This window comes from Mesoplodon mirus (genome assembly GCF_964341445.2).
Source record: "Mesoplodon mirus genome assembly, chromosome: 9".
Classification (NCBI taxonomy): Eukaryota; Metazoa; Chordata; class Mammalia; order Artiodactyla; family Ziphiidae; genus Mesoplodon; species Mesoplodon mirus.
Window position 1 is genome coordinate 115,315,430 of NC_138985.1, and position 27,826 is coordinate 115,343,255.

A 27,826-nucleotide genomic window follows, 5' to 3' on the forward strand; every position below is an offset into this window, starting at 1 on the left:
TGGACACACAGGCCCAGCGGCCATGGCTCACGGGCCCAGCCGCTCCGCGGCATGTGGGATCCTCCCGGACCGGGGCACGATCCCCTGTCCCCTGCATCGGCAGGCGGACTCTCAACCACTGCGCCACCAGGGAAGCCCCCCAGGATTTATTTTTAAGTGAAAGTACAAATGGAGAAAGGCAGGTACAACTGGCTTCATCTCAGGGAGGGGGGGGAGGGGATATTAAAAAATTTTTAATAAAGAATGAACAAAAACTTAAAACACTGTTGCCCGGGGAAGAAAGGGACAGGGTAGCAGAAACGAGCGCCTGAGAAGAGCCCTAGGTGGAGTCAAGCCCCCCAGCCCTGCCCAGCGCCAGGTGCAGCCCCACTGGAGGGGGCCCTGCTCTGCTCCTGTGTGGGAACATGCCCAGCCGTCCTCACAGCCACCACCACGACCACGCAGACAGGCCTCGGGTTACACAACCACGGGCAGGGGCAGACCCTCACCTCCCGCCTCCAAGTCCAACTCTTAAAATCCTTGGCACACTTAAGTGGTTCCTTTCTAACCTTCCCAGCATCAGAGAATTCCTATTGATACCAAACAAGTGATTTAATTTACCAACTGGGCCCATATTAGTCCCTCTCTCTTCCAATCAGCACGTCATACCAAATTCATGTGTGCAAATACCATCAAATGAACTTCTACTTTCAATTAAAGCATTACAAGAAACTACTATGTTTGGTAATAGAAAACATTGCCAGACTTTCCAATTAATGAAAATTTATTAATAGAGGCCGTATATTCTTAAAAATACTGTTATGTTTGTATGTGTGCATATAAACATATACTTTTATATAAGTTATACAAGTTTATAAATGTACAGAAAAAGTTTGCAAGAATACAAGGAGGGGACTTCCCTGGTGGCGCAGTGGTTAAGAATCCTCCTGCCAATGCAGGGGGACACAGGTTTGAGCCCTGGTCTGGGAAGATCCCACATGCCACGGAGCAACTAAGCCTGTGGGCCACAACTACTGACTCTGCACTCTAGAGCCCGCGAGCCACAACTACTGAGCCCACGCACCTAGAACCCGTGCTCAGCAACAAGAGAAGCCACCGCAATGAGAAGCCCGAGCACCGCAACGAAGAGCAGCCCCGGCGCGCAGCAACGAAGACCAAATGCAGCCAAAAATAAATTAATTAATTAATTTTAAAAAAATACAAGGAGGGGAATGAGGCTTTTATATTTTCCTCTATTTCTATATGTTTGAATTACTTGTAAGAAGCATAAACTACTTTTCTAGTTATTATTGTAATTTACGATTAAAACTAAGAATTTTCTAACACAGAAGTACTACTTTATACAATAAATGACTAAAATTATGTGACAATAGACTTTTCACAAACTACATTTTAATTATATTAGCGAGAATGATAATTAGAAACAAGACACTCTTATAACATAAGTAATCTACTCCAGATCTGATTTGAAAATTTTTTTTTCTGAATCAAGTTTTAAAGGTAAAGTACAACTATGTTAAAACAAACACTTTAATGACCAAAAACAATAATGACTCCTGTAAAAAATATTCCAAAATGAAATATTCGCCTTCCCTAACAGTATTTGATTTCTCTAAGTTCACGGGTATTTCTCAAGTTAGGTCTGCCAGTGCACCAGAGATTCCTATTCATCCTGTCACACCTCAGGCAAGACACACACCAGTCCCACGAGTCACCTACATGTAATAATAGAGCTTCTCTACTCACCATCATGCACCAGGACAGAAATACAATTCGCCTGGTGTGAATTCTGATTGTTACTGCATTTTCGTCACTGTGCTTTAATCTACCGCAAACGTATAGATTGTTCTTTTTGAAAAACAGGCTGAAGAAGCCATTTTTCGAGCAGTTAGTTGGGTCTGGCTCTGTGCCCAAAGCCAGGGACATGACACGGAATTGGACGTGGTCCTGTCCTTGGGAGGCTCATGCTGGCGGGTGGACGGGTGTGGAGAGGTATGACCACCAGCCTAGGAAGAAAGAACAGTGCGGGCTGAGGAGGGTCTGATGCTGCCCCCAAGAGTCCACGAGAGACTCAGCAAGACAGTACGTGAGATGGGTTTGAAAGGGTTAGCTGGGGTTTGCCATGCAAAGAGAATACGCTAAGCAGAAATAATGGTGCATGCAAGTTACTCTGCCTGGATTAAGAGAAGGGAGGAATGGTAGATGCTGAAGCTGAAAAATCAGGTCAAAACCAGCCTAAAGTGCCTTCTGTGCCACGCAAAGGAGTGTGGATTTTCTTCCTACTGGCAACGGGTCAATGCTGGAGTTTTCAGGAGGGAAATTATGTAAGATTAATATTTGAGGAAACGTATTCTGGAACTACCAGAGGAGAGGGCAGAGAAACCATCTGCACAAGTAGGCTTCCAGTACAAGTGAACTGGCTCACATCACTAAAGTTTATGTGAGATGAATTCTGAAAGTCAAGCCATCTCTTAGTGGAGAATCCCAGGACATTCAATAATTCTGAGGTTTTTAACTTGTAAGGGATGGTTTCAAAGTGCCAAAGAAAAAGAATATATCAAAACTGAAGACAGTAAATCTGTTACCAAATTTTAATTCTGTTCACTAAGTCGAAAATCTGCTTCTCACTAATACATATTCATAAACACTTGTTTATGTTCCACAAAACAGAATTTAAAGTAGCTAAAACATCACAGAGAAAGGTAGAGATGTACAGGGAAAATAGAAAATGTGTTCCTAAGGCATACAGGAATGATGAACACATGTCATTCGGTTTCAAACTTAATTTTTCAGCTGAAAAACAAAACCTAAAAAAAATAAAATTAAAAAAAACCCCACTCAAATCTCCTCTACAAGTCTAATTATGAAACAAGTTTTCATATTTATTATTCATAGTATCTTTACAAACTAGAAATAACCATTGTATGAGTACTGAAATTTTGATTATTTTTAAGAGTTGACACTACCCAAGAAATCTTTTTTAATCTTTTCTTTAAAAAGAACAAAGGCGTATTTTGGATTCTAATATGATACTGATATTATCAAAGTTGTTTAGAAAAAAATAAACCAAATACAGAAGACAGAGCGCTGGCTGTACGCCAGAACCCTACCTACAGACAATGTCTTGTTTAATCCTCACCACAACCTTGTCCACAGTTAATGCCCCACCTAACAGATGAGGAAACAGACTCACCTGTAGGATAATTTGTTAAAATCACAGGGGAATACGTGAGCTAGAGGGAAGAGGCCCAGACCCACAGGGCTCTGAAGTCCTCCCTAAAGTATAAAAGATGGAACAAATTTATACATAGCTAAAATTTTCTACTTAAATCATATTTCACCCACTTCTGAACACAGGATAATGTTTAGAACTGAAGCTAAACAGAAGAACTGCCTTTCTTTAAGCAGCATTCCCCTTGAAGACCCTGCTAATAGTCGGCACTTGTGCAACCGTCCCTGCTCAGTCTGAGGCAACTACACCAAGTACGGCTGCAGGGAGTCCTGCTGAAATCCCACCACCACCAGTGGTGGTGAAACACGCAGTGCCAATTAACCCATCCCTTTGCTTTAGGGATCTAAACTACGGTAGTCAACGTCTGGGAAATACAAGTGAAGGTAGCCTGTCTATTTCACCCGAAGCATTACTGGTTTAATGTCTTTAAGTAAAATACAAAAGATAATGGATAAAATGATCAGTTTGGAAGCCAAATGTCCTTAAACTTCAAATAGCAAACTGGCCAGTCAAGTTCACTTGTTCACATTCTTCCTTATTCCAAGAAGGATTTGAGCTTTGCTCATTTCTACATTCCTTTAGGCAGTGTCTCAAAAAAAACAAAAACTAAAAAACCAACATCGAAAATCCCAGTGGCAGAATTCACTTCATCTGGGACAACTGCTCAGAGTGTGCCCTGGAGCCCACTGGAGCTCCCCACTGGGCAGCCGGCCCTCCAGGCGCTACCTCACTGGTCACCCAGCAAACCAGAGTGTCACCCGCTCTCGTCGATCCCCTAACACCAATCTTCCTGCACTATGCGAAGAGTTCTACCTAAGTCCACAAGCTGAAAAGATATAAGCAGGAGTTTTGTTTTCCTGCCTAAAATTAACACTCACATCTCAAAAATAAGAATAGATGAGGCATGGCCGAGAAAGAATGGGCCAGATGAACCCCGTCAACCCACACAACCATGAGAGATAAAAACTGTGTTTTAAGCCACTAAAAAAAAAAAAAAAAAGAATAGATGAGGCAAGACTAGGACAATCGAACCACAGGTTCTATGAAACCATGAGAAGCCTGTACTTTATCATCTCACAACAGAAACTGTTTTCAGGAAGCCTTTAAGCAATCAACACATCTTCACCTGGAAGTACACTGCAGTATACTTAAGACCTGACTGCATTCAAAGAGTTCACAGGCTGGGGAGAGACGAACTAGAAATCTTCAAATGTTTAATGTTCCTTTGTCTGCATATGGATTAGTCTTAAAATCAATGCAAATGGGAAAGGAAAGACTCACAGACAGTGAAAATTGCCCAGAAAAATTCAAAGCGAGTCCAAGGTTCCAACATATAGAAGGACTCCCTGGAGAACCCAGGATTTGGGAGCTGCTGTCAATGATGGGGAAAGAGAGTCGTTCTCACCCTCTCGACCTCAGGTCAACCATCCATCTATAGCTCTCTATGCCAGTGCTTCCCAGTCATGACAGACACAGAAAACCATGTGTATACAGTCTGCTGAGATAAACTAGGGGGACCTGGGAGCATCTGTATGGGGCTTAGAGGAAAGCCCCTTACAATTTCTTCATGCTATGTAATTATCATGGGAAAAAATCATTAGAAACACTAATAAATACGGACACTGGACAAGACTTCCAAGTAAGAGGATTTAAACAAAGTTGCAATGTTAAGCCACCAGCATCTTGCAGCATCCATGCTACCTCTTTGTGGCCCCGCAGTGGGGAGCTCTGAGCATTCCTCAAGACTGGCTGGTGAGCATGTCAGGAGAAAACGACTCAAATGTAAACCGGCACCAACATAAATTTGTGCCCTCCAACCTTTTTACATTAAAATTTCTTTACCCATTAAACCATCTCCATCTTTCCTCACAACCCCAACTCCAATCTGCCACCTCCCACCTTCTCCAGAAACTCAGTATGCATGGAAATTGGAAAAATAGGATCAAGCACTGCTGGTGGGAATGTGAATTGGTACAGCCACTATGGAGAACAGTATGGAGGTTCCTTAAAAAACTAAAAATAGAACTATCATAGGACCCAGCAATCCCACTACTAGGCATATACCCTGAGAAAACCATAATTCAAAGAGAGACATGTACCAGAATGTTCATTGCAGCTCTATTCACAATAGCCCGGAGATGGAAACAACCTAAGTGTCCATCATCGGATGAATGGATAAAGAAGATGTGGCACATATATACAATGGAATATTACTCAGCCATAAAAAGAAACGAAACTGAGCTATTTATAATGAGGTGGATGGACCTAGAGTCTGTCACACAGAGTGAAGTAAGTCAGAAAGAGAAAGACAAATACCGTATGCTAACACATATATATGGAATTTAAAAAAAAATGTCATGAAGAACCTAGGGGTAAAACGGGAATAAAGACACAGACCTACTTGAGAATGGACTTGAGGATATGGGGAGGGGGAAGGGTAAGCTGTGACAAAGCGAAAGAGAGGCATGGGCATATATACACTACCAAACGTAAGGTAGATAGATAGTGGGAAGCAGCCGCAGAGCACAGGGAGATCAGCTCGGTGCTTTGTGACCGCCTGGAGGGGTGGGATGGGGAGAGTGGGAGGGAGGGAGATGCAGGAGGGAAGGGATGTGGGAACAGATGTATATGTATGACTGATTCACTTTGTTATAAAGCAGAAACTAATAAAAAAAATTTATTTTCCTATAAAAAAAAAGAGAGCTGAAGGTCTCCTGTAAATGTTACCCACAAGAAAAAAAAAAAAGAAGTCTTAATAGGATATGTTTTCTAAAATACTGGGATGCTTCCTCCTAATAGCTACTCTATAAAGAAGAAAAGTATTCAAGGCTAAAAAGGTGAGAGAGGAACGTCTCTCAGTACGGCCGTAACAGTACGGCCAAGTTACTCCTTTGGATGGTAAAAAGAAATTGCACAAAATAACTGGATTTATCCATTTCTAGTGTACATAAAAAGTAGGCAATCAATTAATTCACACAGTAAATACAGCAATTTATATTTTTCAACATCCACAGCATTACAATTTTCCCAGTGGTTTGTTACCAGTTTTATGTAGACTTTGATTACTGTGTAACAGGGTGATTTGATACACCAAGAACAACACTGTAGTACAAAGACATTAAAATAAAACTAGAAAAGCCATTTGTTTAAGGCCTTTCCTACCAGGAAACACTTTCAAAATTCTCTCCAAGGTGCCTTTCCGTTCATGAGAAATTTCACTAGGGAGTCTGAAGAAGCACTACTGTTCCTGCCATCTTTACCTGAACCCACAGGTAGGGAGTGACCGGACCTCTCCTACTTGCTCTCCTACTTGCTCACTACAAACCACCAGAGTGAGGGTAAATTTGTTGCTTTCTTCTGTCATTTCTAAGAACTGGCTGCTGACACGAGGAAAGATGGCTGAAACCACAGTAGAGAGCCACAGCTCGTGGACCCCGAGGCTCTTCCTGGCTCAAGGACGGCAGAGGTGGCAGGAGAGGGGAAATAATTATATACAATTGTTGACAAATACTTGTTTAGAGCATGTTTGTCACCCAATAATTCATTACTATTTCTTTGTTATATAAATGACCACTATTTTTTGCAAATCGGTAAACAGTAAAATAAAAATTAAAAAGCTAGCCTTGGGGGCTTCCCTGGTGGCGCAGTGGTTAAGAATCCGCCTGCCAATGCAAGGGACAAGGGTTTGAGCCCTGGTCCGGGAAGATCCCACATGCTGCGGAGCAACTAAGCCCGTGCGCCACAACTACTGAGCCTGCGCTCTAGAGCCTGCGAGCCACAACTACCGAAGCCCACGCGCCTAGAGCCCGTGCTCTGCAGTGAGAGAAGCCACGGCAATGAGAAGCCCGTGCACCACAACGAAGAGTTGCTCATCACAACTAGAGAAAGCCCACGGGCAGCAACAAAGACCTAACGCAGCCTAAAATAAATTAAAAAAAAAAAAAAAAAAAAAGCTAGCCTTGAGGAATCCCTGGCGGTCCAGTGGTTAGGATTCTGCACTTCCACTGCAGGGGGCATGGGTTCGATCCCTGGTCGGGGAACTAAGATCCTGCATGCCACGTGGAGCTAGGCTTATCCCAGCATACCTCCTATAACTAACAGAGCTGTCCAAATTATGTGAAAACCAATTCTTATTTCTAATTCGCTAAAAAGGAATGTTACTATGAGGCTTTCTATAATATATCTGCTATGTTAGATATACTATTCATCCATCCATTTATTTTTGAAGGTGGACTTAAATTTCAGTGCATGCATAGAATGAAAAGAAAATTTAAGCCAGGACTAAGAGTCAGCGGCAGGGTCAAAAGAGGGATACATCTAACTTCTACCCAGCAGAACAATTAGACATCCCTTCATGAAAATACTAATGCCAGGGCTTCCCTGGTGGCGCAGTGGTTGAGAGTCCGCCTGCCGATGCAGGGGACATGGGTTCGTGCCCCGGTCCAGGAAGATCCCACATGCCGCGGAGCGGCTGGGCCTGTGAGCCATGGCCGCTGAGCCTGCGCGTCCGGAGCCTGTGCTCCGCAACGGGAGAGGCCACAACAGTGAGAGGCCCACGTACCGCAAAAAAAAAAAAAAAAAATCTTGTTTTCTCCTTTAATTCCTTTATTTGTATGCAATGGAGAAACAATAGGTAATCAGGCACTTGAAAACGTTTTTCCTGAATATAATCATTTATCTTTACTGGATGTTTGAGACCAAGGTTCCAGTACATCCCCCATAGTGCTTGTTTGTCATTAACTGTGATCATGCAATACAGAAATACCTAAAACAACAACAAAAACAAAAAAGAAACCCTTCAGTTTTGGTGTTACAGTGATGATCCAGGGAGAAACACTATGGCTTACGCTACCTTTCTTCGTTTTCCATACAAGAGAGTAAATAATAACAAGGTACCTCAGGAAAAAATTACAAAAATTTTTGTACATCTCTTGATCAAACCCCAAACTCTCTCCAATTCTTCCTAGAAAACCCACTAGTTTACTTACTATAAACGCATACCTCTATAGAGAAACCAATAATTAGATCACAAGATCACCCTCAAAATTTTTTTCTTTTGAAATAATTACAGATATGGCAAAAGTGCACAGAAAGCCCCTGTGTGCACTTCACCCAGATTCCCCCAATGGTTACATCTTATCCAGCTACAGTACAACATCACAGCAGGAGATGGATGGGGTGTCATCGATCTATCAATCCATCACCATTGTATCTATCAATCATGTCACCTCTCTCATTTTCTATCACCTATCTACCAATCTCTATCATCTATCACACAGGTAGTCAAAGCCACAAAGACCTCATACTGTCTGATTCCATGTGCATGGGATGTCCAGAACAGGGAAGCCTTGAGACAGAAAGTGGACTAGTGGTTGCCCAGGGCTGGCATGAGGAATGTGGAGGGAATGGAGGGTGAGTGCTAGTGCATATGGACAAACACACTCTATTATAAAATTTGATTTTGGTGATGGTTACACAATCCTGTGAATATACCAAAAACACTGAATTGCATACAGTTGACCGTTGAACAACTCGGGGGTTAGGGGGAGCTGACCCTCTGCGCAGCCAAAATTCTACACATAATTTACAGTCAGCCCTCCGTATCCTCGGTCCCAACCAACCGCGGATCGTGTAGTATCTGCACTCGTGTGGATCAGATATTTCCCCCAATAATAACAGACCAAATAAGTAACTCCAGTGGCCTCAAGGTAAACTAGTAGCTTGATTCAGAGCTGTTAGTCAATTAGCCAACAAACAAGGACACATTAGTGATGTATTTGGCCTTAAAGGGCCCCTGGGCCACTCACTGATGAAGGAAAAGCAGAGTCATGCCATTGTGGGCCCCAAATGATTTCTGAAATTAAAAACCTCTATAAACATCGGAACCAAAATATTTGGTGAGGCCATAAAAAGCCGTGAATAAACTGCCCTATCGTGTGATATAGTGTATTTAACGACCAGTGCTTACGTTTCCCTCCTACAACCTACTCCTGCCCACCCAACCTCTTGCTTCAGTCTCCTCTACCCTGTTCAACATTCACTGCCCACTTCAGAGCAGTTTCTCATCTCATCTACCCTGCCCCCACCCCTCACTTAAGGGCCAGCTCCTGGCTCATTTTTTGTTTTATTGTTAGGAGCTTGCAGGGACCCGACGGATCAATCACTGCACTTCCTCACCACTTAGCAGGTGAAGAGTCTGAGTCCCACGAGGTAGGCACTGGCCATGGAGCACGGGTGGCCACGCCGAGACTGGCCTTGGACTCCAGATCTAACGCCTGCACCAGGCCAACTCCTGGGGTCCCTGAGGCAGTGCTGGGCCAAACTGTCCCGTGGGGCGGCCAGATTTCCTGACCCTCCTTACACAGGAAGGGGGCTCTTGTGAAAAGTTTTAAAATCCATTTTTCAAAACCTTTTTTCTCCTCTATTTATAACACTCCCAGTGTTTTCAGGCTGAAGCTATAAAGTGTATAAAATGAATGAAACAAATAATACTCAACACTCATAAAAAGATAAGTTCACTACACGGTCATGTTGAACAGGTATTTCCAGGTGACATTTCACAGGTAAAATAAGTGAAGTCTTAACTGGAATTTTTCTACAGCTGTTTACTTCAAGCTCCACTGCTTAAAATTTACAGATCACCTCACACATTGTGTTTAACAGTGACAGTATTTTCCTGAAAGCAGCAATAATAGCAATAAACCCCCCAAACCATGAAACCCACCTCAACTTAAAATATTTACCCAGGGAAACATTTTGAAATAAATTATACAAGCAACACTCAACACCTGCCCTCTTTCTCCTAAACCTGTCTCCCCATTCCCCGTCCAAAGTGTACACTCAACAACAGGAAGTATCTGTTCTCCTAACTTTCACAGGGAAATACACTAGGAGTTCAAATCTATTTTTCCCTAAAAATAACACTGGCTTCCAGCTATGATGATCAGAGCACCTTGCAGCAACCCATTCTGCTGAGAACACTGAGAAAAGCCAGATGAGACCCGCTCACCAGCCCACGAGAGGACACTGGGCAGCTCAGGGCGTGAAAGATGAAAACGCAGGGCAGAAGCCCCCTCAGGGCGATGGTGTGACATTCTGTGGCTGTTTTTCCCTCATGGCTGTGGTACCAGAGGTTGAGAAATCCAGAGAAATGTGGCTAAGAAGCCAGCTGAGCTTACAGAAACCTCACCAGAGCAGGTAGACAGGAACTGGAGTTCGGGTCAGCTGAGTGACCGGACTTGAGAGCCCAGATCCTGGGAGGGGGAGGTGAAGCCGGCTGAGCTTCCCTTTAGGCATTTGCCAAATTCTTGAGCTATCAGGGCAAGAAGCTAGCCTATAAAAAGCAAAATAGAGCTTTTACTGCACTGAGAAAGCACGGCCTGGACTCTGAGGTGGACTGAGGGGGCACTCAGTCAACACGGCAGGTCTTCAGTTACAGCCTCTGTTGGATGAAACCCTAAGCATGGATGGGTCCAGAACAGAGAGAGCTTTTCCCTGCAACCCACCTCAGGCCAGCTCAAACCCTACTAGGTTACGGTGATCTGTTCCCCTTCTGCCTTTAGAGACTGGAGTGCACCCTCTCTGGAGGAGGGGAACAGACATCGTTCAAGCAGTGGTATAGCCAGCTGCTCTAGCTCTACGTGTTCACAACCAATTCTGTGAGACTGCCAACGTCCAGGGTGTCAATATTCCCGCCATGGCCAATTTCGAGCTCCCCAAAAAATCTCACTAAATGTGGAGCTGAGAGGAAATGCACATAAGTCATCAGGGAATGCAAGTCAAACCCACCATGAGACACCACTTCACACCCACTATGATGACTCAGAATCAAAAAACGGAAAATGACAAGTGTTGGCAAGCATCAGCAGGAATTGGAACCTTCTTACATGGCTGGTGAGAATATAAAATATTCCCACTATTATGGAAAACAGTTTGGCACTCATCAATTCCACTTCTAGGTATATACACCCTACAAAACTAAACACAGGTATTCGAACAAACATTTGTATGTGAGTGTTCGCAACACCACCCCTAATAGCACAGAAACCACCCAAAGCTCTTCCTCGGAGGAGTGGGTAAACAGAGTGGGGCACTATCTGTACGGTGGAGCATGATTCAGCCAGAAAACAGAAACAAAGCACGCTACAGGGTAAAATCTGTCAAATGTTACGCCAAGTGAAATAAGCCAGACACAAGAGGTCACATATTGTAATGATTCCATTTATACGAAATGTCCAGAATACGTAAAATCAGAGAGACAGAAAGCAACTTTGTGGTTGCACGTGGGCACGGGTGCAGTGGGAGTGACTGCTCAAGGATACAGGGTTTGTTTTGTGGAGATGAAAATTTGGGGGACCAGACAGAGGCGACGGTTGCACAACACTGTGAAGGTACTAAATGACACTGAATAGTTAATACTATGTTATCTGAATTTTATTGCAATAAAAATAAAAGAAATGAATTCTCAAGCCAGGAAAAAACAAGGAATCTTAAATGCATGTTGCTAAGAGAAAGAAGCCAATGTGAACATGCTACACAGTGTATGATTCCAACTCTCTGACATTCTGGAAAAGGCAAAACTACAGAGAGTAAAAAGATCAGTGGCCACCCAGAGGTTTGGGGATGGGGAGGAGGGAAGACTCAGGGGACTGGGGGGGGGGCGGGGGCAGTGAAACTATTCTACAAACAAGGAGAGACTCCTAATGTAAACTAGGAACTTAATAATGTATCAACACTGGTTCAATAATTACAGCATATGTACCACACTAATGCAAGACGCTAATACAAGAAATTAGATGCAGGTGGGATATGGGAACTCTGCTTGATTTTTCTGTAAATGAACACAACTTGAGAAGAATTGTTTCTGTCCAACTTGCATTAAAAGACATATTAAAGTGAGTTTTTCAAGCAGGAGGAAAATGATCCCAGACAAAAACTTGGAAATGGAAAAAGGACTTGTCCCAATTATAGAGACTGAAAACACTGACAGCCTACTCCGCTGCCTAACACGATACTTGAGACAGCTAGGCTAACGCTGTATAACCAAGTGAGCTGGGCCGAGGGGCAGTGGAGAGGGCGTGGCTGGCAGGGACAAGACCCCAGCCCGGCACTGCCTCCAGTTCCGTGTGACTGCAGTGACCGCTGAACCCCTGGGCCCTAGCCTCCTCCTCTGAAAAGTAGAAATTATCAAAATAACTAGATTAGACAATGTCTAATTCCCAGTCTCTTCCTCACCACCAAGAGACTTCCCAGTTCAAACTCTGCCCTGGGACCAAAGACAAGTGTTAGGGTGGTCCCCTCACCTGTAAAATGAGGGTAACAGGTGTCTACGCAGAGTGCTTGGAAGAGAACCTGCACACAGTGAGCACTGAATGAATGAACCATTTCCCTCATTTTCTTTCTTTCTTTTCCTTTTCTTTGGCCACACTGCAGCTTGCAGGATCTTAGTTCTCCAACCAAGTACTAAACCTGGGCCACAGCAGTGAAAGCGCTGAGTCCTAACCACTGGACCACCAGGGAATTCCCTCCCCTCATTTTCCATCCCCTGATTTCCTCCAGAGTGCAAAGGTCTGTCCTGGGCCCTCTGGTCTTGTTATGCTGTCTACACATGCTTTCTCCATTTCTCCACTTGAAGCGTGATCTCAGCCACCCGTCACCTAGGAACTGAAAGTGTCTGGGTGTGTCCCCCAGATCTCACCTACCAGCCGCTGGCTGCTGTTTGGATAACTCCTCTTGGAACTCGCTTAGGGTTCTTAAACTCAACGTTTATAAAACAAAATTAACAATTTCCCATCCTTATCTCTAGGCCTCCAAACTACTGTTCCTATAGAATCATTCTTGGCAAATATCATGTCCTCACCCAGGAGCCAAGCAAGCGACCTGGAGTCACCTTTCACTCCCACATCCCGCCCCTTTCCTCCCTCCCTCCCTCCCAGTGTGACCCCATCAGATCCTCCCAGGGTGACTCCTTCCTTTCTCGTGCTTGGATCTGGACACCTCTCAGTCCCCTCAGTCCACCTGGACATCACTGCCAGATTTATCTTGCTACACATGCCTTTTTAAAATCGGGACACACCACTATTCTAAATGTTTTGGTGTTTTCCGGGCGTCATCCAGATCAAGCCCAAACGCCTGCACTCCCAGGGCGTAAGGCCCTCCCCGGGAGCCTCTCCTCATCTCCCAGTGCAAACACTTTGGCCCAAGTGGGCCACCCTTCATCCAATAGCTCAGCTCCTCTCTCTCCCCCATTTGCCTCTCCAAGACCACACGTAACTCTCAGGTACCAGGGCTATGGCAGAAAAAGGGAACAGCCACAGTGTTGAATCCAAGAAATGACCAATGATAAGACACACCACCACCTCTGTGCCACTAAGAAGGAAAGAGTACACTAACTGAATTGCACGCGGTCGTGAGATGAATCTGAGACCAGAGAAGTTAAGTGGAGGGGAAGTGCCTTTCAGAACTGATGAAACAAAGCTGAGCCGTCATCACTGTGTTCGGCCACCTTGGCTCCTGAGGACTCCAAGATGTAGGGCAGTGCTGGTGGTCCTTCAAGAGAGATCCATGTCCTATTCCCTAGAACTTGTGAGTGTTGCCTTATGAGACAAAAAAAAAAAAAGGACTTTGCAGATGTGATCCAGTAAGGATCTTGAGTTGGGGAACTTATCCTGCAGCACCTGGGTGGGCCCTAATGCAATCATACGTATCCTTTCAAGAGGGAGCAGAGGCAGAAATGACACAGAAAGAAAACAGAAAGCGCCGTGATGATCGAAGCAGCTGCTGGCTTTCAAGGTGCAGAAGGGCCGTGAGCCCAGGAACGCAGCTCCAGAAGCTAGGAAAGGCCTCCAGAGGAGCACGGCCCTGCTGATCCCTTGGTTTCAGCCCAAAGGAAATGATTCCAGACTTTTAGCCTCCAGAATTGTGAATGATAAATTTGTGTTTTTTAAGCCACCAAGTTTGCCGCGTTTTCTTACAGTGGCCCCAGTGCAGGCAGCAAGCAAAGACGAGCTGTTGCCTTTCCCCTCTTGCACCATCCACTATGAAATACAATCTACAGATAATTCCTGTTAAAACCATCCTTCATACATACAGCAGTGTTCACTCCATTTCACCCAATATAAAACCACAATCTGATTCAAGCTATTAAGTAAAATCAACACTTTCTAATAGCTCTGGATAAATTTCAAGACCTTTCTTTATGTATGTGAAAAAATTGAGACTGTATTCTCATTTTTGTTTCAGATTATATTTGGGTTTTTGGTTTTAAAAACCCAGTACTCAGACATTAACTTAGTATTAACAGATCTTATGCGTTTGCTCGCTAGACATTTAAATGTTTATAGCACAAGTGAAATAAATTAATGATCTCAGTAGGCAGCTCACCTCAAATATGTGTAATAATGGCGACACAGGCATCATACGACAATTTATAATTGGGTAGAGACACTCCTAATAAAACAAGCAATTAGTAGCTCACTGTTCCCACAACTCATTAGGTTTCCTGTGCAAACTCCATGCAAATACTGTGAGATGCTATGGCAGATATAAAAAGTCCCTGTCTTCAAACTCCTGATCCTACACACAATTACAGGACTAAGCACACTTAACTAAATGATTTAACAAATATGTAAGCAAAGTTCTGTAAGAAAGCAGAAGGTACAAGTATCACCCAGATGAACAGTTTTCGCAGTCTCATGCTGGAATCTCAGAATGAGTGGCAGACCCGAAAACCAGTATATAACGTGTACTCCAGTGTAATACTTATGGCATGAAGCAAGTTGGACGATGTTCTCTTCCCACATTACTGGGTTTATCCTCTGCAGATCCACCATCCCTGGGAAACCTAAAACATATCTCAACCCCTCGGATGCAAATGGAAGGAAAACAGCTCCACATCTAATATAGGTTAACTTAAACTATTACAACTGACCCAGAAATAGGATATACATTTTCAAATCCCCACCTTAGTCACTAACCAACACTTATTCACCAGATGAAGGAAAAGACTACAAGAATTTAAAAATTGTACAACATTGTACTGTCATAATGGAACTAACCACAGTTACCTACTGCCTCAGGGCAGCTGCCGCAAGCAGAGCAAGGAGAGATTAACCACAACCTCAGGACAGAATTTGTTTTAAGGAAGAAGCAGCAAGGATGAGGGGTAATTACTTTAGGAATATACAGAGAAAAAGAGAAAGAAATTACAAGGAATACTTTAGAGTGTGACTAATAACAAAGCATTACGGCAGATAAATTCTTAGCAACAACACCAGATAAACGAACCACAGTAAAAGAGAAGCTCCGATCTCATCTGCCCCCTCCGGCTGAAGCGGGGAGGAGGGGGCAAGGTGAGTCAGAGAAGCGCCACAGGCAGCAGGAAGCTGGCCGTTAACACCAGTGCAGCTGAAAGGAAGCATCAGTACTGTGATCACTAACCCAGGGTACCACTAGCCACCTCTGCCACATCCCTGGGCCTTTCTTCATTCCAGCCTCACAACCACAACACAGGGTCGGGCTCATTTCAATGCCCACCTAATGATGAGGAAACTAAGGTTCTAAAAGGTGTGACCAACTTGCCCAAGTGCATGGAGTTGGGAGTGGGTGGGTCTCAGACAGGAACCTACCTCTATCAGATCCAGAGCCTGCTTCTCGAGTGTGTGCCCAAACAGCCATGCCGGCACGTGTGACATGGGTACCCACGAGGGTGGCCCACATCACTCAGTGCCCAAGGGCTGCCAAGTGACACTGACGACACCAATCACGCGGTAGCTGTTTTCAGACGAGATCAAGGACAATGCAGTGAGCCTTCTCAGCAATCTCCAGACAACAATCCCAACACTGTGCTACACTGTGTACAAAGCCATGACTTCAACTTAACCAACTCTCACATCCCAACACAGCAGAGAGGAAGAAAAGCCATTGGAAGAGCGACTCTGCGTGGGAGGACTCTCTTCTTCCAAAGGTTATTTACGTAAGAGGGGATCTGGATAAATCTACTGTGCTTATTTTAACATCATACCATTCAAAAACACTGCCCCCTAAAGCTAGACTTCTGTTTATAAAATTATCATGCTACTCTTATGAGTTCAAAAATAGTTCATATATCCTGGACAATCTGACAAATAGTTCAGGCAAATAATCTTTTATAACTGAAAAGAGTAGAAAATTAAATATCTCAAACTCTAGTTTTACCTTTTCTCAACATATAGTAACTAACAATCTGATTTTTGGAATCTGTCCACCAGACATAATTCAAATAAAACAGATACTACTGCAAAAAACGAGTCATATTTCTGAAGAATAATGATATAACGTCCACAACATAATCCTTAGTGTAGGCAAATACAACATCCACGTACCTCCAGACATACTAAAGATTCAGAAAATCACCGAAACGTTAATAAAGGCTATCACTGGTTAGTAGGATTGCAGGTAGCTTTTTTCCTTTTTATTCTCCAAAGCTTGAAATGTTCTACAATGAGCAAGTGTTCTTTTCATACCAGAAAAATCATGTTTTTAAAACCTGTCTAGCCATGAGAAATAAAGGCAAACACGACTGCATGTTCATTAAAAGCAGAAAGATAAGTTCACTAAGTGAACAAACAAAAGAACTTCAAGATCAACTTCAATGACATTTTTACAAATAATAAAAAAGAAAGCATAATAAAAACTTCCATACTAGCATTTCCACATCTGCCACTTGTGTGGTTACCACCCATTCTCAAGTGTAGTCACCAGGTACAACAATGGCATTTTTTTAAAAAGGGAGTCACTGCTGCTGACACACGGGGTGCACTTAAGATGTGCTATTACTCTGCATTGATACTTTCCTCTGGACATCCTGCTGTAGTCCATTAAAAAGACACCAGATAGGGCTTCCCTGGTGGCGCAGTGGTTAAGAATCTGCCTGCCAATGCAAGGGACATGGGGCGAGCCCTGGCCTGGGAAGATCCCGCATGCCGCGGAGCTACTAAGCCCGTGTGCCACAACTACTGAGCCTGAGCTCTAGAGCCCGCAAGCCACAACTACTAAGCCCACGTGCCACAACTACTGAAGCCTGGGCGCCTAGAGCCCGTGCCCCGCAACAAGAGAAGCCACCGCAATGAGAAGCCCGCACACAGCAACGAAGTCCCAATGCAGCCAAAAATAAATAAATTAATTAATTTTTTTTAAAAAGACACCAGATATTGAACTACAGGTCTCAGAGGCGTCCACTATGAGTAATCATAAGACTGCCTTTCACAACATAGGAAAGACAGGATAGCATAAAACTGAACTTATACGCACAGCTAGATCTACAAACCCTAGAAAAAAGTTTTAATCCTCATCAGTAAAATCTTTTACAATACACTGATTTAAAGAGTTGAGCTATTACTTCAATAAATGTACAAAATGCTCTAAAAGGCATAGTCTTCTTAAAAAATGAATATACCACTTCACCAAGTGAAAGACCTAAAAAAGGTCAGCCTTTCTTTTTCCACATGTAGTTAAGAGTCTAGAAAACTTTTAAACGCTAAACCGTATTTTTCTGAACAAATGATTTTTAGTATGGTTTATTAGTACAAATAGATGAATACACAGTAACAATTCCATTCAAAGTTATTATAGTTTTTACCAACTACTATGATGGGTGGTTTGGAATTATGAATAATGTTTTTATATACTTTTTTTGCATTTAACAAAAATGAATATGTATTATTTTTATTTCAAAAAGAGAAAAAACTACCAGAGCATACTATGACTAGAACTAGGATTATCCCTAGATTTGTGTTATCACCAGCTAGTAAATTTTTGAGTTTGAGGCCTTGTCTAACTCATCACCTAGCACAGTACCTAGAACACAGGAAAGGTCCAATAAATACTGGCTGAGTGAATAGATGAATCAATGAAAGCCCATTTTTGATCCCTGCACTTAAGCTGGGCTTGTCCCTTAAAATGTGATCTACTCTAGGAAAAATTCACCAAAATAGATGGTTTTCTTTAAAAAATTTACAGGACTTTTTAACAGTTAAGGAAAAAAAATTAAGAAAGAAAAACCACTGAGAGGGCAAAAGACCATGAGAAAACTTGTGAAAAAAACATGTTAAATGGAAAAATGGTTCCATGCAACACAACTACTGACTGTTTATGTAAGAACTACGCCCACCCAGTTTCAAAAGGGCAGGGGATGACGCAGTGTTCCTGGCACAATAAGACCCTTCAGAGTAAAATGAAACAGTCTATTTGGGGGAGGTGGACAGGCGTCTCCAGCGACCTCAAGGGTGTACAGCAGGGCAATCCAGCAGTAATCGGCACTGCACAGGAGCTTCCACTTTCTGACTTCACAAATTGGTTCTGAGTACATCACGATGTCCCCCTCCTCCCACGTCCAAACACGTCAAGTCTCCCTGGGAAATGCGAGTGCTGCCCTGAGAGGTGGCCCGGCCCCAGTCCTACTCCTCACCTCTGGGCCCAGCTGACAGTTCCTCACCTTCCTTACAGCTCCCTCCCGACGGCAGGGCCCAGGTACCCCCCCCCCATGTTGCTGTCCTACTGGGCTCTGATGTTTTCACCCCCTGAGATGCCTGATTTCCCAATCCTGCACTTCTATCTTGCTGTTCCCACTTATTCTTCAATGCCCTTTAGTGTGTCTATATGCACGCCCCCACCACTGACCACCTTCTGACCCACCAGGGCACTCTTCGGCCATCACACCCCACCTCGTATCTACTAGGAAGTAAGTACACACATGAAGGCAAGGTGACCTCCAGCACTTCTGTGGATAGTGGGTCCTCAGATCTTTAAATGGGGAAGGAAAATTCATCTGAGGCAGCATTGTCATGGAAACCAAAAAAGGTAATGATTTAACAAAACATAACAAAATGCAAGAGACTACAAATAGTACATTCTAACATCATGCTATGGGGAATTCCCTGGCGGTCCAGTGGTTAGGACTCCAAGCTTCCACTGCAGGGAGCACAGGTTCGATCCCTGGTCAGGGAACCAAGATCCTGCATGCCAAGCGGTGCAGCCAAATAAATAAATAAGTAAATAAAAATTTAAATTAAAAAAAATTTTAAAGTGGGCCTTTAAAAAAATAAACAAAATAATGCCATGATAGGATACATTTATAGAAAACAAACCAATTTATAGGTTAAATTTCCCAAACACACATTGTAATTACATATCAGTACTTGAATTAAAGTAAGAGTTTAGAGTAACTCACACAAAAAACACACATTTAGGCTATGTATATCTTTGAAGCACAATTTGTTTGTTTAGCTAATGTAGTATCAATGCGTAAAGTAACATTAGGTTTAAGGTAAAAACATTTACTTAGTTACTTTTTTCATTCATAAGCCCTCCACTTTCATTAAATATTCTTTAAAATGTAAATGTCTCCAAATTTATACTGGAACAATAATTTTTAAAAATTTTATCAGTTTTAGCTGAATTCCATAAGCAAGGTTTGTATGGCTTACTTTGTACTATAACTGTTCACCTGTTTCACTTCTTTATTTTTAAAAGAAATTCAATGTCTATATATTTTTTTTTTTTTTTTTGTTTTTGTTTTTGTTTTTTGCGGTACGCGGACCTCTCACTGTTGTGGCCTCTCCCGTTGCGGAGCACAGGCTCCGGACGCGCAGGCTCAGCGGCCATGGCTCACGGGTCCAGCCGCTCCGCCAATGTCTATATTTTTTAACAGCACTGAGATATAATTCAGATACCATACAATTCACTCATTTAAAGTGTACAATTCAATGGTTTTTAATCTATTCACAATGTCTGTGATATCATTCAAGGTTAAATGTTGCAACCAATTTAGAAATCATGAAAACCCACAGAGAAAACAGGAAAGAGGTCCACCAGGCCTAAGGAGAAAACTAACTCTCAAGTCAGTTGTTCATCATCGGTTCTTCACAGGATCAAGGTCTATATTTTATAAACATATTTAACGTAATTTAACACAACATGTATTAACTTAATATAATTTAACAGAAATATACTACATATATTTTCAATTCCTGTATCTACTTAAATTATATATAGTTCAGTCCTAGCTCCCATCTTGAATATAAAGTGAGGTTAATGTTCATCTGATGCAGAAAAACCAGAGCACACAACCTGATGGATGCATATATCCTAAATTTAAATCCAGTTTTTAGCTTAAACTAAAAAACAAATAGTTACTGCTTTATGTCCAGCAACGATGGGGCCTTCTGCTCTAACTTCATGAAGCATTTAGACAGCATAACAGCGATGTTGAGGGTGACTGTCCTTTTTCTCTTTGAAAAACAGCAGTAGTGTGCACATAAACAAGAAACCCAAAGATTATCCATATCCCCTTCACAGCTTTGAGGAGGTTCTAACATTTTCTCAAAGCACATAACTGCTCTAGGATCTAGATGCTAAAGTTGCAACCACAGTTTAAAATAGCTAAACTGTGGATCCTGATTTAGCTACAAGTCTGTTACAAGTGTTCACAAAAATTTTTTAAACTATAAGTCAATGATTAACACTGAGAATAAAAGTACTTGCCCTTCCTTTACATGAGACCAAAGTGTATTCTTTTCTTCTGTCCATTTGGTTCTTAGCCTATACATATTAAATTTGGGCTAGAGTTAAATTCTCCTGAACTTACCAGAAGAACCATGGGAAGAAAGCTCTCCCTAAAAAAAAAACTGGTGCATAATAATAAAAACAGCAGAACACAGAAGTTCACTATGCTTTAAATCTCAATCATCAAAGTATTAGAGAAATAAAAGACTAGTTGTCATTTATGACAGGTTTGGGTCTTACTTATTTGCAGCCATGGAATCAGCATTTATTGGCAGTAGTGAAAGCAGGAAGAGGACAGACTTCACACCAAGTTCTATTTTTTCAAATAAACAAAAATAGCAGTGGACAATCACCCCTACTCACGTCTATAAAAACTCTTCAACAATATTCTTCAACCACAGTCTAATTTTACAGGGTCCAATTAACAAGGGGAAACCACTGATACAACAAAAAGGCCAGTCCTCAATCTATGAACTCAAACCTGCAGGCCTTTTCCCTGTTAATGGGGGGGGGGGGGAGAGTAAAGAATGAACAGTAATGTGGTATACATTAAAGCTGTAGAATCAAGGTCTTACAGAATTATCACGTTGAGAGCCATTTTTCATATCCTAATAGCCTTAATTTGAAACAGTATATGTATTTTTTCTCCAAGTGTTCATATTTGTTAATCATCTCATTTTACAGCCAGTATAAATTTTTACTTTACTAAATAAACAGAAGAAAAATTGTCAGTGAACATATTCAAAAGTGAGGTTAGGAAGTGAGCACATTAGCTTTGCTCTGCTTCTACCCTGCTGTCAATCACAGCTGTCAATGACACACTATGAAATCCGTACAAACATGTTGTTCAAAGCAAAATATCAGCCCAAAGTTCTGAACCCCAAGAACCTACGTATGTACAGTAAAAATCAAAGAACTACTGAAACAGAAAACTTAACTCTTCTTATGCACGGACTCCCTGGCTACAGCAGATCAGCAGGTCCACTTCTAGACAGTGTAATTCACTGGTTTTGTCGTGAAAACAATACATGGGTATTACAATAAAAAAAAGTATTAAAAAATCTGCCTCAAACCCCAGATTCCTAGTGCTTTTCTTGGATATGATCACCGTCAAGTTTCGTGTGAATCCTCACAGTAGTTTTCTAAGCAATACAGGCATGTTTAAGTATACATCTGTATGACATGAGCACAAACACAAATTTGGAATGAAGTGAAAAATTTTGGAAAAAACATAAATTCCTTACTGTACAAGACGAACACCACGGTTCATGAGTTTACGTCACACCAAGGAGAAACCCAAGGAAGGAAGCTTTGGCTAATCACCCTTTTCTTCTGCTAAAAATAATCATAATAATTTGCCCCGTCCTTCAATATGTTAACAACGATACTTGTTAATTCATTATGTGAAAATAGTGTGCATTTCACAGCTTTTACAAGCAAATTTGATGTTAGCCAACTGCTCCATAACCAAGCATCTATGAATGTCAGCACCCCCAGTTTCTGTGAATCTCTGCCCTGATTATGTCTGCTGTTTTGGTAATGCCCCTACTCCCTGTTTTTAGCTACTTTCTGGAATCACTCAATTCGGTGTGACACAAGATACCAGACACCACCTGAAAGTCCTTCTGCGTTTCCAAAATGCACCTCTGCTCTTGGCTTTTCGCACCTCCGTTACTGAGTTCCCGTTTTCTACACCACCCTCCTCTTTCCTGCTTCTGGCAAAAAGCTACACCACGCTGGTTACTGTGATTGTTCCAAGTAGTCCTGTGTCACACGTCCACCACGTATTGACGGAATTTTAAATTTCCCAAGTCCCTGACTGTGAGGTTCTTACTGCAGTTGCAACTTGTCACCACAAGGCAGTAACCACTGAGCTCCTCCTCCTGGCCGTGGGCACTCCTGCTTTGCAACCTGTTTGCCTTGTGTCATGCACTCCATGCCTCGCTTCACAAGTGTCTTCTGACTGGAAACAGGGAGCGTACTCCAAGCCCTTTTCTCCTCTGAGAGAAAACGACCCTTTTGAAACTCACTGGCTGGCCATCTTCCCGAGAAGTTTACATCAAGCCTAACAGGAGCATCATTTATCTTAAAACAAGCACTGTTTCCTACCGTCTGAAACTCTGGCACCAACTCACGGTTAAGAAAGAACGAGGGAACCAACTCCGTTAGTTTCCACGCTGCCTAAGTAAAATACGCAGAGAACCGTTTGGGGCACAAACGATCAATACCACGCCTGCCCCACCCACCCCCAAATTCACCTGCGATTCGAGTTCACCCTACATAAAAGTTACTCAGGTTATAACGTTACTTCCAAAGAACTGGAACACACCTCCAATCATCGTACCAGCAAATCTTCTGGGGGACCCCCACTGCTCCTCAACTGTGCCAGAAACCACCAAGGACGGCTGAGACTTCGCAGGCAAGGAGGAAACCGCCCTTCTCCCCACACCGCTGGCCGCCGTTTCCGCAGGGGTCAGGGAGTGGCGTCCAGGCCCGCGCAGGGCACCCGGTGGCCGCGAGCTCACATTCCGCAGGCGGGAGTCACGGCACCGCACAGCGAGGCGTGACGACGTGGCCAAGGCAGGACAGCGCAGAGAGCGCCTCACCTGTGCGGCCCTGCTCGGGACCCGCGCGGCGGAGGGAAGGAGCCAACCCAAAGGGGTTCGCGGGCAGAGAGCGGTCGGGCGGCTGGGCCCGGCGACAGCGGCAAGGCCCCGCAAGGTACATAGGGCCAGGCCCGACGCCGGCGCCCACCCAGGCGGACGTGTCGCCCCTGGTCAGGACGCCCCAACGTGGGCGGGTGGTCTGGGCGTGAGCGGACCCCAGACCCGGGAGGACTTGGGGCGGGCAGGGACGCCTGTCGTGGCGGACAGGAAGGTCAGGGCCGGGGGCGTGTCGGGGTCCGCTGCGCCCACTCACCCAGGCCGGCAGGTCGCAGGCGCGCACCCCCAGGCGCACGACGCGCTCCTCGTCCTCCAGCAGCGCCAGCGCGCGGCACAGACGGGTGGCCTTGAGGCCGCGGCTCCTGCGGCACCACACGAGCAGCCCGAGCGCCAGCAGCACCCAGCTGAAGCTCAGGCCCAGGTAGCCCAGCGCGTACACCGGCAGCAGCAGCGCGAAGCTGCGCGCCAGCTGCACCAGCAGCCCCGCCACGTCCACGCTCAGCGCCGCGCCGGGGGGTTCGGCTCCAGCGGCGCCGGCCTCGGGGCCCGGGGCCCGGGCGCCGCTCATCGCTCCGCCGCGTAGCACTCCGGTCCGCTCCGGGCCGACGCGCCTCAGCCCGCCCGCCAGCGCCCCTCTGAGGGGACGGCGCAGCCACCCTGCCCGCCCGCGCTTCCGCCCGCGGCGCCGTGCTACGTCAGCACGCCGGGCGGGGCGGCGGCGGCGAGGGATCGGGGGCTTCTACTGCGGCGGTCGGGCGTGGCCCCGGGCCTGGGCGCGGCCTAACGTTGAGTGGACGGGGCCAGCGTGGGACGTCATCCCACAGGACCCGGGAGCGCCGCGAAGGCGGGTGCGCGGGACTGGTGTGTGGCGTCATCGCGCGGGCGGGCGGGGCGCCAGTGGACAGGGCGGGCGAGGCCGGCGTGGGTGTCACCCCACAGGCCTGGCCGAGCGCCCCTGAGGCGGGTGGGGCAGGGCCCTGTGACGTCATCGCGCGGGCGGGCGGAGCGCCGATGAGGCGAGGGGGGCGGGTCCTGCGTGGACGTCCACACGCGGGGCGGGGCGCCCATAAGGCGAATGTAGGCGGGGCGTGCGTGGACGTCACGGCGCGGAACTCACTGGCCGCAGGGTGTGAGACTAGGTGGCTGGCTAGGGTCAGCTCCTGGGACGGGAGTCCCAGGCCGTGAGGGCTCAGCTCGCCCCGTCACCTGGGTCGCGGTTCGTGCAGGGCTGCTGTGGAAGGAGAAGTACACGCTCCTGAGTTTGCGCTACACTTGCCAAGTTTTAGGGTGTCACTGTTAAAGGCACTTCCAAGTTGTTAGAAAATCCGAGTGGTTCTGTGGGCCCGCGGCTGTGCTGAGAGCCCACAGCGTGCAGACGTTTTCCTGATGGAACTCTCTCAGCGGTCCTGGAGGCGTGAGGAGCGCGCGGGATAGGCCCCTGTGTGCGCGTGGGACAGGAACTGTCCTCGCCCGGCGGGACAGCGGGGACCCAGCGCCCGCTCACTAAGCAGGATGCTGTCCGTGCCCGAGAGCTTCTACTGCGGGCGCTGACATCCTGCCCGCGATTTCTGAATCGCTTCTAGAAGCACAGACAGCTCTTGATCGCTTTGCTTTCCACTAAACTCAGTCAGGGTAATTATATTTATTTTGTAGTCTCCTTAAAGCCAAACAGTTGCAGAGGACAGCCTGGGTAAGTTTTTTAAGCGTATTAAGTGAGTTCCAAGGATATTTTAATTCAGTTTGTAACAATAGGGCTAGTTTTTTCCCCCTCTCTTGCTCTTCAAATCTTTATGTTACTGGGAGCCTTGCATGATCATCTTTAGGAGGGGCAGGGACTACTGGAGAGAAATATAGCATGCTTACATGTTTTTAAGTTCTTAGTGGATGTGTTCATGTCCCATGGGCCCTTCCCTGCCATATTGTAGGGATTCTGGAATAACGATAACTGTGCAGTAGTTGCAGGGGCAAAGACTGCCATTTTCAGGACAAAACAGTGATATCCCACAGACCATTTTGCTGTGCAGACAGGAGAGTGAAAGGCTGAAAGATGAAGAGGACCACCAGCTGAAGACAACTGCAATCACAGCCCTGTTAGATGCAGTGAGTGAAAGACTTGCTGCTCCCATGAACTTTTGGGGGCAGTGGGAAGGGCAGCATCTGCGTGCATTGGTAACTTTGCCAAAGTCTCATTAATCATTCAACTGGGCTTTAAGTCTATGAGGGCAAGAACTATATTATGTGTATCATCATATCTTCACGCTAGCACAGTGCCTGGCACAGCAGGTACTAAATGAATAAAGGATACCTCCCCTCACCTCATCTGTGAGTCTGTATGTAATTATGTATGCATATATGTGTGTGTGGCTATGGAGATAGATATATATATATAATCTCATAAACATTGCTCCAGGGGCTAGAACAGTCAACTTTGGGCAAGGGCACTAAACCATAAGCAAGGAAAGGAATGGTTTTCCTTCCCCCGATTACATTGTGTGAGTTGCAAATATGTAAAATGATGAGTCTTACCCCTTTTCCTACACAACAGCTTAAAGCTCTAATGCCACCTTTCACTCAAGACCAAGTTACAACCTCAAAACGAGTAGCTGCCTTGTTAACACAGGAAGGAGCATGAGACTTTCTGTCTTGCGGTCTTTCCTCTAAAAAGCTGTAGCATCACATCCTATAGATAAAGAGTTGGGTGAACATGAGCCACACAAGAAATCCTGCATGTCTGTGATAAAGCATTTGACCTGGGCGGGGTCTAGGGATGTAAAATACACTGAAGAGACAGGCCCATGCTGTGCACCAATCAGCCTCCAGCCTCTGCTGCCTTTGTGACCCCACTGAACTTCTGGCCACTTCCCAGCAAGGCAGAACCCATCTCATCCTTTGCTGAGACTACTGGCAGGCCCGGCCTAGTTCTTAGGCTTTTGCTAACATTTTACTCTACCCCAATCTCCTGTGACCTCTCCATGTTACCTCTTGCCTTACCTTCTCTGCGGACAGTTCTCCAGTGACAGGCACTGCTTTCTCAGAGGAAAGAAGAGCGTCACTGTGAGTGTTCCCGTGCAGAACTGTAAAGGTTCAGCCTCTGCACTCCTCCTTTCTAGTTTCAGAGAAAAGTGCTGCCTTCAGTTTAAGTTCAATCCGTTCTGCTTTGTTTTAGATCCCCTCCTGCCTAGGACTGGGCCTTATCAACCCTTTGTCCACCTCTTCCCCTCTCCCTGTCCTAGCTCCTTCCCCAGCACCTCTACGTGGGCTTCAGTGCAGACGGGAGGGGCACGGTCTGCCTCCCTTCCTTTCATGCTCCTGTCGACTGAAAAAAATGAACAAAGTGAGAGTTGTGAGTTAAGTTTTATTTGGGGCAAAATGAGGACCATAGCCCAGGAGACAGCCTCTCAGATTGTTCTGAGGAACTGCTCCAAACAGCAGGCCAGGGTGGGAACGGAGGGTTGTTCAGTATATGTGTGATGATTTTGGTGGAGGAGGTACACGCAGTCGAGCACACATTTTGGCAGAAGGTGGCTGCTCCTCACGAGGAGCAGATGTCTCTGTTAATGATTTCAGTGCTCTTCTAGCTGTGAGAAGATGCAAGAAATTGGGCTCATAACATGGTCTCCCGAAAATATCTAACTATCTGAAGACCTGTTCTGCCAGTTTTTGCAGAGCACAAAGGGCCTCATTCCTGATCTCTGCCCTGAACTCCTTTCAGGGGGTGTGGAAGGCCAGCGACTGCAGTGGCCAGTGACCTCATCTTTGTAGAGGCAGATGGCGAGCGACAATTTTTAGTTGGCACTACCAACGAGTCTCATTTTTCCCAGACTCATCAAGACTCCTGTTCCTTTTTCTCAGATGCTTCTTTGGTGACACAATCACACATTCTTTACCTGAGCCACCTTAGAGGGTCTCTTTGCTGTGCAACTAGAGGAATCAGGAAAAGCTTGGTCCTTGCTTGCTTGCCCAGATTACTACAACATTTTCTTAATTGATTGGTATCTCTTTAATCTTGCCCTCTTAAAAAGCTCCCTAGAGACCTTCGCTCCCCAGCACAGAGGAGACAGTGTTAGGCCTAGTACTGGTGACCAGTCAGCCTGGTTATACTGACAAATAGACACATACACTGGATAACGCAAGGATAATGCATTATCCAGGATAATGCAGTTCAGGCTTCTTGCTGTTGGAGATCTCATAAGCATGCAAAGGGGGAGGCTGGAAAGAGCCCTGAGGTGTTGGATTGGAGTTGGAGGGAGTATGAACTCGTGTGTTTTGATGTAAGTGTACAGGTAGACGTACATGTAGTTTCCAGATCTTGCTTCTAAATACCATTCTCGAGCAAAGGAGCCAGGGATCTTCTGAGAAACAGTTGACTTCAGGGCTGGAGCAGTGAAAG

General features: G+C 45.0%; 2 protein-coding genes across 3 annotated transcripts in view; both read right to left on the reverse strand.

The window, feature by feature from the left end:
- The window catches only part of ESYT2 (extended synaptotagmin 2), a 74,104-nt gene extending 49,990 nt beyond the window's left edge, over positions 1-24,114 (reverse strand). Inside the window, exon 1 of one of the 2 annotated variants that reach the window (XM_082631716.1) lies at positions 23,693-24,114. In XM_082631716.1, the coding sequence (XP_082487842.1) occupies positions 23,693-24,004 (312 nt within the window). In that variant the 5' untranslated portion in view covers positions 24,005-24,114. The remainder of the gene's footprint in view (positions 1-23,692) is intronic. The other variant, XM_082631717.1, reaches the window with a different exon arrangement.
- Positions 1-27,826, reverse strand: part of NCAPG2 (non-SMC condensin II complex subunit G2) — a gene marked incomplete at its 3' end in the record, with an annotated part of 275,587 nt that overhangs the window by 120,937 nt on the left and 126,824 nt on the right. The gene's annotated exons all lie outside the window — the stretch shown is intronic.